Below are 12,034 nucleotides of genomic sequence, written 5' to 3'. Positions count from 1 at the left end.
GTTGTCTTTTATAATATTCCTTTTACAGCCAATTATAACCGGATGAGGAAACTGCAATAATAAAAAATAAATGTATCAGCATAATGCCATAATTCAACATTCCTGTAACCGTATCATGATATGGGACCAACGCGTGATAGAAAAAGAATGAACTCAATAAAGCCAAGTCATAATAACCTTGAGCTCCCAATGATTGAACTTCCAGCCAGGTGAATAGTTGTCCCGGAGGTCAGCTCTCGCCCGGACGTCCACATTTAAAAGGCGCTTCAGATACTCGTTGCATTTCTTTATGAGGGCATCTCGGTCTTCCTCGGAGAGAGTGTTTGTGATTCCACATGGTATTATGATCACCTGCAAACACAGTCAAGAACTCTACATTTACCACTGAATAATAAACTGTTCATGATGTTAGAAAGAAGCTAGCCAATCTTTTTGATACCCTTCCACTCGGTTTATTTTAAAGCGTGCGTTTGTACGTTCTAACATGAAAGAACGGTTCGAAATGGAGGGCCTGTAAGTGTCCAGTCTTGAGCGACAACAAAAAAAACCCAGTAAGATAAATGACAGCATTCACACTGAAAAGGATGTTGATCTACCATAAACAATCTTTATACAATATAAACAATCTTTACAATAGATGCATAGACTGATCAATCAGGCACTATATGGTCCGTGGACATATTAGCCCCCTGGCTGGCTGCTCAGTCTACAGATTACCAAAAACCTTTATTTTATTAAAAAACCTTGCATGTCTCCTTAAGCACACTCATCTACTTAAATTATATTAATTGCTATTTCAAGCTGAAATGCTATAAAAACACTTGTATGGAGAGTTGGAAAAAGGAGTATTTTTATACGTTGCTTGTTCAAAAAGGAATCTGTCACATAACCATTGAATACATCCCCTAAATACAGCACTAGAAACATTTCTGTATGGTAAAACAGCTACTGAATACTAATGAAGGAAAACAAATCATGGATATGTTTGTTGCCCTTTCTCTCAGATTCACAAACATCTTTAGTCTCCCTTTTGTCTCTCATCTATAAGTTCCCAATGTTTCAAAACTAAATGTCCATAACGACAATTCCAAGGTGAAGGTCTAAGGGCACACAAGCCAGCATGTCCAGGAGTCACCATTTATTTTCACACCTACATCAACAAGTCATTTTATTAAAATTGGTAGTTCTGCCTGTGAAAAGAAGAAGAAGATCAATACATACCTGGACACAGGCTACACGAGGTGGTAATACCAGGCCCATATTGTCTCCATGGATCATGGTCATCACTCCAATTGTCCTAGTTGTAATACCCCAAGAGTTCTGATAGGCATACTGTTTAACTCCAGGAGTTTTGGGGTCTTCAAACACAATTTCAAACATTTTCGAAAAGTTCTGGCCAAGATGATGTGAAGTTGCCCCCTACAAACAAAAGTTCAGAAAAATCAAGTCAAAAATGTAGAAACTATTAAGAGAAGAAAAAAAAATCACCCTCTAAAAACTTTGTATCTTTAATATACTGGGGTAAGCCAGTTCATGTAGCAATTTAAAGAGGATCTGTGCCTTCTATGTCATTAACAGCACTGAATCAAACACTAAAAATCACCATAGCCTTTTACCATGCATTGTCATCATGATCTAGCTCAGAAAAGGCAAAGCCGGGGCAAACATTGCAAACAAAGCCGAGAGATAACAGGATTTGTTTGTTTTATTGCAAAATAAAGAAGTGAGAATGCATACATTTAGTTTGCAGCCTGTCACTGTGATCACTGATAAATTACCACAGTCAGTGACTTGTACCATGGGCTATGACACTGTATCCTACCTCTCTCTTCCCTCATTTTGGTCGGAAGCCGAGATATCACTATTCGAGTTTCACAAACTGTTATCAACAAGTGTTTCTTCTACTATTTCTACTGAATAAAATGATCTATAATAAGTCTGGGTGCACTTAATATGAAAGATGTAAATTATGGTTGAACAAACATGTCATCCAAGTTATGAAACAAAACCTAGAATTTGAGCAACTTCCTCCGTCTTTAAAGGCTAATATACAGGGATGTGTAAACAGAATATAAAAAACAAGGGTGGTGATCATTCGCCTTTGACAGAGAACCATTTGTTAGCCCCATGGGACAGATATTTAATGTTTAAATGAATAAATTAAAGTATATAGCTTTGATAACACATTCTATAATTCAATATAGTTGTTTTTGAGAATTCAAAAACGTTGAAACTCCTCGATTTTTAAGACCAAGATAAAGCTGGGTAGCCCTTACTGCTGCAATGGAGCTGTTCATAAGTGAAATTTGTACTAATGACTGTAGCTTTAGCCTAACTTCAAATAGCCACTGCAAACCATTGGCTTCTGCATTACCGTTGCGCCGGTGCTACTAATACCCCCTCACAGGGGTTCCATCCATGCTGGAGTGAGTCTCCTCAGGCACTCTAACCTTCTGGCAATCGCCAATCCGCAGTCTTGTTGCTATGCGGTAGCGGATAGTGCAGTTTGCCAGACAATTGTGGCGCACGCTGTGACGCCGATGATGTCATTGCGTGACTTAACAACCCCCCCCCCCCTGCATTCCACCACCTGTGGTGCCTAGAAGAAGGAGAAGAAAAAGAAACAAGCAGACTAGCTGAAGGATAGGTAGCGAGAGCAGAGCAGAAAGGAGAGCAAAAGGAATGAGGAAAGGAGGGGAAAGCAGAAGAAGAGCAACAGAAAAGGAGGGGAAAGCAGAAGAAGAGCAACAGAAAAGGAGGGGAAAGCAGAAGAAGAGCAACAGAAAAGGAGGGGAAAGCAGAAGAAGAGCAAAGGAAAAGGAGGGGAGAGCAAAGGAAAAGGAGGGGAGAGCAAAGGAAAAGGAGGGGAGAGCAAAGGAAAAGGAGGGGAGAGCAAAGGAAAAGGAGGGGAGAGCAAAGGAAAAGGAGGGGAGAGCAAAGGAAAAGGAGGGGAGAGCAAAGGAAAAGGAGGGGAGAGCAAAAGAAAAGGAGGGGAGAGCAAAAGAAAAGGAGGGGAGAGCAAAAGAAAAGGAGGGGAAAGCAAAAGAAAAGGAGGGGAAAGCAAAAGAAAAGGAGGGGAAAGCAAAAGAAAAGGAGGGGAAAGCAAAAGAAAAGGAGGGGAAAGCAAAAGAAAGGAGGGGAAAGCAAAAGAACAGCAAAAGAAAAGGAGGGGAAGCAAAAGAAAAGAAGGGGAAAGCAGGAGAGCAAAAGAAAAGGAGGGGAAAGCAAAAGAAAAGGAGGGGAAAGCAAAAGAAAAGGAGGGGAAAGCAAAAGAAAAGGAGGGGAAAGCAAAAGAAAAGGAGGGGAAAGCAAAAGAAAAGGAGGGGAAAGCAAAAGAAAGGAGGGGAAAGCAAAAGAACAGCAAAAGAAAAGGAGGGGAAGCAAAAGAAAAGAAGGGGAAAGCAGGAGAGCAAAAGAAAAAGAGAAGAAAGCAGAAGGAGGGCAAAAGAAAAGGAGGGGAGGACAAAAGAAAAGGAGGGGAAAGCAGAAGGAGGGCAAAAGAAAAGAAGGTGGAAGCAGAAGGAGAGCAAAAGAAAAGGAGGGGAAAGCATAAGGAGAGCAAAAGAAAAGGAGGGGAAAGCATAAGGAGGGCAAAAGAAAAGGGAAAACAGAAGGAGAGCAAAAGAAGGTGGAAGCAGAAGGAGAGCAAAAGAAAAGGAGGGGAAAGCATAAGGAGAGCAAAAGAAAAGGAGGGGTAAGCATAAGGAGGGGAAAGCTGAAGGAGAGCAAAAGAAAAGGAGGGGAAAGCAGAAGTAGGCCAAAGGAAAAGGAGGGGAAAGCAGAAGTAGGCCAAAGGAAAAGGAGGGGAAAGCAGAAGGAGGGCAAAAGAAAAGGAGGGGAAAGCAGAAGTAGGCCAAAGGAAAAGGAGGGGAAAGCAGAAGGAGGGCAAAAGAAACGGAGGGGAAAGCAGAAGGAGGGCAAAAGAAAAGGAGGGGAAAGCAGAAGGAGGGCAAAAGAAAAGGAGGGGAAAGCAGAAGGAGGGCAAAAGAAAAGGAGGGGAAAGCAGAAGGAGGGCAAAAGAAACGGAGGGGAAAGCAGAAGGAGGGCAAAAGAAACGGAGGGGAAAGCAGAAGGAGGGCAAAAGAAAAGGAGGGGAAAGCAGAAGGAGGGCAAAAGAAAAGGAGGGGATAGCAGAAGGAGGGCAAAAGAAAAGGAGGGGAAAGCAGAAGGGGGGCAAAAGAAAAGGAGGGGAAAGCAGAAGGGGGGCAAAAGAAAAGGAGGGGAAAGCAGAAGGGGGGCAAAAGAAAAGGAGGGGAAAGCAGAAGGGGGGCAAAAGAAAAGGAGGGGAAAGCAGAAGGAGGGCAAAAGAAAAGGAGGGGAAAGCAGAAGGAGGGCAAAAGAAAAGGAGGGGAAAGCAGAAGGAGGGCAAAAGAAAAGGAGGGGAAAGCAGAAGGAGGGCAAAAAAAACGGAGGGGAACGCAGAAGGAGGGCAAAAGAAAAGGAGAGGAAAGCAGAAGGAGGGCAAAAGAAAAGGAGGGGATAGCAGAAGGAGGGCAAAAGAAAAGGAGGGGATAGCAGAAGGAGGGCAAAAGAAAAGGAGGGGAAAGCAAAAGAAAAGGAGGGGAAAGCAAAAGAACAGCAAAAGAAAAGGAGGGGAAGCAAAAGAAAAGAAGGGGAAAGCAGGAGAGCAAAAGAAAAGGAGGGGAAAGCAGAAGGAGGGCAAAAGAAAAAGAGAAGAAAGCAGAAGGAGGGCAAAAGAAAAGGAGGGGAGGACAAAAGAAAAGGAGGGGAAAGCAGAAGGAGGGCAAAAGAAAAGAAGGTGGAAGCAGAAGGAGAGCAAAAGAAAAGGAGGGGAAAGCAAAAGGATGGGAAAGCATAAGGAGAGCAAAAGAAAAGGAGGGGAAAGCATAAGGAGGGCAAAAGAAAAGGGAAAACAGAAGGAGAGCAAAAGAAAAGGAGGGGAAAGCTGAAGGAGAGCAAAAGAAAAGGAGGGGAAAGCAGAAGGAGGGCAAAAGAAAAGGAGGGGAAAGCAGAAGTAGGCCAAAGGAAAAGGAGGGGAAAGCAGAAGGAGGGCAAAAGAAACGGAGGGGAAAGCAGAAGGAGGGCAAAAGAAAAGGAGGGGAAAGCAGAAGGAGGGCAAAAGAAAAGGAGGGGAAAGCAGAAGGAGGGCAAAAGAAAAGGAGGGGAAAGCAGAAGGAGGGCAAAAGAAAAGGAGGGGAAAGCAGAAGGAGGGCAAAAGAAACGGAGGGGAAAGCAGAAGGAGGGCAAAAGAAAAGGAGGGGAAAGCAGAAGGGGGGCAAAAGAAAAGGAGGGGAAAGCAGAAGGGGGGCAAAAGAAAAGGAGGGGAAAGCAGAAGGGGAGCAAAAGAAAAGGAGGGGAAGCAGAAGGAGGGCAAAAGAAAAGGAGGGGAAAGCAGAAGGAGGGCAAAAGAAAAGGAGGGGAAAGCAGAAGGAGGGCAAAAGAAAAGGAGGGGAAGCAGAAGGAGGGCAAAAGAAAAGGAGGGGAAAGCAGAAGGAGGGCAAAAGAAAAGGAGGGCAAAAGAAAAGGAGGGCAAAGCAGAAGGAGGGCAAAAGAAAAGGAGGGGAAAGCAGAAGTAGAGCAAAAGAAAAGAAGGGAAACGCAGAAGGAAGGCAAAAGAAAAGGAGGGAAAAGCAGAAGGAAAGCAAAAGAAAAGGAGGGGAAATCAGAAGGAGGGCAAAAGAAAAGAAGGGAAACGCAGAAGGAGGGCAAAAGAAAAGAAGAGAAAAGCAGTAGGAGGGCAAAAGAAAAGAAGAGAAAAGCAGTAGGAGAGCAAAAGAAAAGGAGGGGAAAGCAGGAGGGCAAAAGAAAAGAAATGGAAAGCAGAAGGAAAGCAAAAGAGGGGTAGAGCAGAAATCAAGGAGGAGAAGACAGTGTCAGAAGAAGGCAAAGAAAAGGAGATTGGAACAGAAAGGACAACGTGGACGACAAGTGATCCCTCCACTTCATCCTGGACACTGGGCTGAGGCTTTGGTACCCGACAGGCAGACTTTAGACCCTCTCATCATCCCAGGTAAAATAAAAACAAAACTATCAATGTATTCACTTTTTTAATTATGTGGGTTGTAGACATAGTGGTTATTTTTAAAGGAACACTGTTCACCATAACAACTTAACCTAAATGAAGTTTTTGTGGTGCAAGTAGGCCCCCGGGCGCTCTATTAACTTAATGAGTTAAAACCTATCCTAGATCTTTAGGTCCCCCAGCAGGATTCAGCTTCTGAAATTGAGTTTCAGAAAGGTCAGAGTGCCGCTGTGTAATTGCACCGCAGGTTGGGTATGGCAAAGAATTACTAATTGGCTTAAACGCAGGCTTCCCCAAACTCTGGCCTTCCAGATGTTGCTGAACTACAACTCCCATGATTCTCAGCCTATCTATTTCATTCATAGAATCATGGGAGTTGTAGTTCAGCAACATCTGGAGGGCCAGAGTCTGGGGAATCCTCGCTTAGAGCATCAGGTGACCTCTCTAGCCAATCAACTACACCCCCGCTCAGCTGCAATCTGTACACACACACACACACACACACACACACACACACACACACACACACTTACTTTAACGTTATAAACAACTCCCAGTTTACAGAATAAGAATATACCCGGCGGCCAGCGAGTAAAAATTATTTGTGGGGGTTCCTACATCCATGCCCACAGACTACACACGCCTCAGTTGCATGAAAAAATAAAAAAATAAACCCTTCCACATCATCAGCTGCAAATCCATAAAACATGATGGCAATGTTAGGGCAAGATAGCTGGGCTAACGTGCCTGTAGCTTACTCATTGCGGTCAATTAGAATTACATCTGATAATGCAGAAGTGCTGCATTTACATTATCAGTGCAGCTGAATAGGTTTGAGCTATGTCCCTAATTGGACAAAAAAAACTGAGAAGTTCATTTTGACTTGCAATAGCATAAGCACTAAAATGTGCTGTAGTGTTTTTGGTGCATTGAGTGCCCCCCTTTGAGCACCTTTTGCTGGTTTTCCTTTCCATAGCTTAGAAGAATTACACAATTTGGAGAGACAGAGTTGGACAAAGTACTTCTGCGGTCAGCTTGATACACACCTGAATGGCTCGGCCGCTAGCAGATATGAATGCTTCCACTGTTGTTGTGTAATCACCTCCTGCAAATTTTTCTTTCTCTGTCTTTTTTCCTCTTACTACAGGGATAGCCAAGAGATCTTCATAGACACGGGCATAGAAATCCAGTATCTGCAAGACCTGGAAAGACAAAAGGAAAAATTTAATGATTGATTCATATTTTTACCCAATTATTCTAAACTTGAGTTTAACTCCTTATGGACCAAACTTCTGGAAGAAAAGGGAATCGTGACATGTCACACATGTCATGTGTCCTTAAGGGGTTAAAAGAGCTCCACGAATGAGGACCTGGATCAACTGTTCAACAAAGTGCAGATGTGTTTTGAGGAACTTATCTTGTAAATCAATAAAATCAGATAAGACATTGAAGCACTGGCCTAGAGTGCATCGACACTACACATAACGTTTGCTTACACGGCCTACCAGAAAGGGTCTTCCTGGATGCATTCTTCCCTCACCAAAGAAAACTTCAGGGACCATAGAGCACCAAGACAAGCTGGTAGCCGTGACTCCCTACCCTGAGATGTCATCATCAGATTCCCTCTGTTATGCATGAAGCAAAAGATTATGGCAGCAGCAAGGCGCAAGAACCCAGTCTTTAAAGATGCTCACCTACTGCTATTCCACGAACAATAGAAACCATTCACCAAAAAACAAGAAATTGAACCGAAATTAACTACTGTTATAGTGTCAACAATTTCTACAAAGATAAACTTGCTTATCATACCTTACTTTCTTAATTTGATTTACTCAACATTCCAGGCTAAAACTCCCCTGTACCATATAGAATACATAGACATAAGAGGTAGTCACCAAACCCAAAGAGCCTAAGCAAGGTTTCAATTAGTTACTTCTAGTCTAAACCCTAACAGGTAACCAAACTAAATAGCTCAGATCCGCAGATTAGATTACAATACAATGTTAAAGGGGAAACGTTCCTAAACGTTTTGATAAACGTTAGATCAACACAAGTTATATTTCATGTCGCTAACCTTACATTTAAGCACCCCCCCCCCCCCCCCCACCACAGTCATGCACGCACACACAGGCACATCAACGCAGTCAAACATGGGGAGTGCGCAGAGGCCAAAAAAAATTAGTGGCCTTTTTTGCCAACCCAAATCAGCAAAAGACAGAAGTACGTAAATAAAATAGATGTGTTGTTAAACATACAAGATAATTAAATTGAAAGAATTAAAGTGCTATGAACTTGGGCATTTAGATATAAAAAGTGGTCAGAGAGCAGTCTTGGGAGACAATTTCCCTGCCCACTTGACACTTGGGCATCACTAATAAATAAAGGAGATCTCCCCAACCAGGCAAGCATTTAGTAAAATTAGTTCGGAAGGATTTTCCAGCAAAGGAATGCTATTAATGCATTCAATGAATAAACCTTGTATATCAAGCCAATGAGCAGAAAATGCATAAACGTCATATTGTGCCAATAAGCAGCAAATCCATAAACTTGATATATATAATGCCAATGAGCAATAAATGTATAAACCTGGTATATCATGCCAATGAACACAAAATGCACACATCCTGGATATCATTCCAAATAGCTGTAAATTTATAAAATGTGTATATCATGACAATGAATAATGTGCCTCCAAAAAGCCTGCCAGTGCCATTGCTCTATCTCTAGTGAGGGTGAAGTGTGTGTGTGTGTGTGTGGTGACAGTGTGTGTATATGGGGGGTTACAGTATGTAGGAGGCTGTATTTTAGTGACCAGCCTGCCCACTGTGAAAGATCCTCTTTTCTCGCTCCTAAATAATACATTTTCAGGTGGTCTAGTGGTCCGGAGGGCTAGCAATCCAGCATACAGCTTCGCCGGGTGCAGAGCTGCAGACCATGTGGTAGCGATCGCACAAACTCAGATACTTGGAAGTGTCACAGCAATTGCCATAGTAACCCGCGGCAATGCATTGCTTGGCTGAGTTCATGAAATCTCTACCACATGGTCTGCAGCTTTGCACCCGGCTAAATTACACAACTTCCTTTTAACTTTTTTCCTTGGTTTAAATACTCCAAAGAAAAGGCGAATGCTTCAACGACCTCGAACGAACGCATACTGACATAGCACTTATCCAGGAAACACATTTCTCATCCTGCAACACCCTCTAAGACGGCACATCCCCAAATCGCTTCCAATAGTCGGAAGAAAAATGTAGTAGCTATCCTAGTACATAGGGACCCTACAAATCAAATCTTCCTATGTGTCACCCAATAAAGAGCAGGGATACAAAAACCTCTTCAGATGGTACCTTACATAGGTACGCCTACATCAAATGCAAGTCGCAACATCGAACAGGTGCTGGAGGAAGGCCTACAAAGAAATGAAAACAAGTCGATAGCTACAGTGGCACTGGTGGACAGAAGAGCATTGGCCCGACATTGGAACAAGCAGACACTGCCCTCTCAGGTAGAACTACACAATATACTGACAGATGTAAGAGAGATGCAACAACTCACGGCAAATTCGGAATTCCCCACAGAGCCACTATAAAACTTGGTCGTCCTGAATACAAAACCCTCTATTACCCCAAGGAGTGGGGCAGGATCCACTCTGTGGAATTATCCACCCCCTCTTTTCTTTCCTTATTGAATAGTTCATCCTTCTCAAATATGTTGTCCACAAAGCAAATACTAAATGGTGAAACCTACTGACCTGCAAACTTACTAATTGAGCAACCTTGTAAAAGCCGCATTGAATAGCGAACAAGACAGTTGTACTTGTCAAAGCATTTGTTATTGTTCTACTTTATGCTATCTTACTGAATTGATTTATAACCTTGTCGTTTGTCAATTGCTTAATATATTCAAAAATAAAGAATTGAGAAAAAGGTAATAATGGTGGGAGTTGGCAGGTTTAAGGGGGTGTCAGTCAGAGATCTGGGCATTTATGCAAATACAGTTTCATTCCTTAAACTACATGTGCTGCAAGCAGGAAATCCCAGACCAGGAACAAGCTGCACCTGGGAACACTTCCAACGAATTTCAGTGAAGAACAATATTATGCTAGACTTCCTTGTTTGGGGACCTTGTTTGGGGATATAAAAACTTTGCCCCAACTGCAGTTCTACTGATCAGTTCTGATGAGATCTATAAGCTAATAAGCTGGTATTAAAATAAGCAAACAGGAGCCATTCTACACTCTTGACCTGTGGACGATGCATGTGTACAGAAGCAGCATGGGGAAAAATTTGATTTGGACTTAAGGGGACACTTAAGTCACCAGAACAACTACAGCTTGTTGTATTTGTTGTGGTGAGTATAATCATTTCCTTCAGGCTTTTTGCAGTAAACAGTTTTTTACCAGAAAAAAATGAAATGCTTACAATACAGCTTAGGGATTCCTGCACTGGTCACTCTTCAGATGGCTACTAGAGGTGCTTCCTGGGGCAGTGCTGCACAATGTGAATGACATTCAGTGCCTCCACTGAACTTTCCTCATAGAGATGTATTGATTCAATGCATTTCTTTTTTTAATTCTTTATTTTGGCTGTGCATGAAATAACAGTCGTATGACAACAATGCCACAACAGCAATTGCAAACAGTTTAAGAACACATAGTCGTTCACTGTTGTACAGCATTTAGATTAAGCGCACAATTTTTTAAATTAGTAATACAGGCTAGGTACAAGCTAGGTAACTACTACTGTCAAGGTTGCCTTGTCTATTAGTAACTGTAGCTTAAGAGTTATGATTAAATTGACTTTGCTTCAATATCTAAACATTTCCTGACTTTGCTATGGAAAACTAAAACGTGTGTACAATCGCTTATATAGAATCAGTTGCTTAGCTAGGGAGCTTATAGAAGTAAGGGGGAACAGCTGAATAATGGCCGCGCTTCACAGGCATTAAGTGCGGCCTTATCACAAGATGGCTTTTAGGCTATGACACTACTCGTTCTAGGTTACTGAGATGGCTAGCACTCATCCTTTATGTTTTGAGTGCAGTGGTAATTGTACATTGCAACAGTGTCACATGCATTATAGAAAGAGTAACAATCCCTATTAATATGTCGGTTAGCATCATCATGGTATGCTGCACTTTTTTTTGAACATAAGTAATAGCAATATCAAACAGGCGAATTAACAAACATAACAGTGAAAGTAATCATTTCCAGTCCGAGTTGGAATAGTGTGTCTGGTATTGGAAGGTAGAGCTTAAAATATACATGCGCAAGCTTTGTGTCTGTAATTTAGTTTAGTTTGAGTTAAGATCAAGATGTAAGTGAGTAGCATGCTGGTTTTCTGTTCAGGCATCAATACATTGTGATGTATAGAGCTATGCTGGGGTTTGTATGTGTTGTGTGCAGATGAGGCGTGTGTCTCCTAGTATGTGGTTAAATGTGCCTGTGTTGTGTCAGTGGGGTGGTTAACCCCTGAGTTGCCTCTGTGTATGGAATGTAACGCCTGGAAGCTTGCATTCAGAAAGTTGGACGTGACTTGCTTTAAGATTAACGATATAAGAGGCAAAAATGAAAAGTCAAATAATACTGACAACTGGACAGCGTCCAGGTGAGTTCGGCAGGGGTTGGTCGGTGTCCTCCGGTGATAGAGGGCTTGCAGCGTGTATGACAGAGCTGCTGTAAGGTGTGTTGCCGCTGTCAGCCGATGCCCTTGTCATGGGTTGGCCTCTGGCGTGGAAGTGAGGCGAGACTTAGGGAGTCCATGCAGCCCCATGATCCCCGCTGGTTGTCATCTTGTAGGGGCCTCCGTGTGAGTAGGAGGGTCCATAGCTGCGGTTGGTGCCAAATGGCTGTGCCTGGCTTTGCCATGTGGGGTTCAGCTCCTTCCCAGCTCCTGCGTGGGTCTGAGTGGGGCCCACGGCTCAGTTCATGGGCTTGGGCTAGGTTAGCAGACCTTCTTCGTGCCTGCGGGCGGCGCCATAATTCGAGTCGCTTCTGCCCGGATGGTTTGGGCACCTGGGTTGAGCCTCTGCCTGACCGCCGTGTGTTGCGGT

General features: G+C 43.0%; 1 protein-coding gene across 3 annotated transcripts in view; it reads right to left on the bottom strand.

Moving 5' to 3' along the window:
* The window catches only part of EPRS1 (glutamyl-prolyl-tRNA synthetase 1), an 82,596-nt gene that overhangs the window by 25,155 nt on the left and 45,407 nt on the right, over positions 1-12,034 (bottom strand). For all 3 annotated transcript variants that reach the window (XM_063443816.1, XM_063443819.1, XM_063443817.1), the window contains 3 exons: positions 7,030-7,185; positions 1,222-1,419; positions 178-351 (listed from right to left, as the gene is read on the bottom strand). In XM_063443816.1, the coding sequence (XP_063299886.1) occupies positions 178-351; positions 1,222-1,419; positions 7,030-7,185 (528 nt within the window). The remainder of the gene's footprint in view (positions 1-177; positions 352-1,221; positions 1,420-7,029; positions 7,186-12,034) is intronic.

This window comes from Pelobates fuscus, chromosome 2 (assembly GCF_036172605.1).
Source record: "Pelobates fuscus isolate aPelFus1 chromosome 2, aPelFus1.pri, whole genome shotgun sequence".
Taxonomy (NCBI): domain Eukaryota; kingdom Metazoa; phylum Chordata; class Amphibia; order Anura; family Pelobatidae; genus Pelobates; species Pelobates fuscus.
This window is presented reverse-complemented; position numbering and strand designations above follow the sequence as displayed.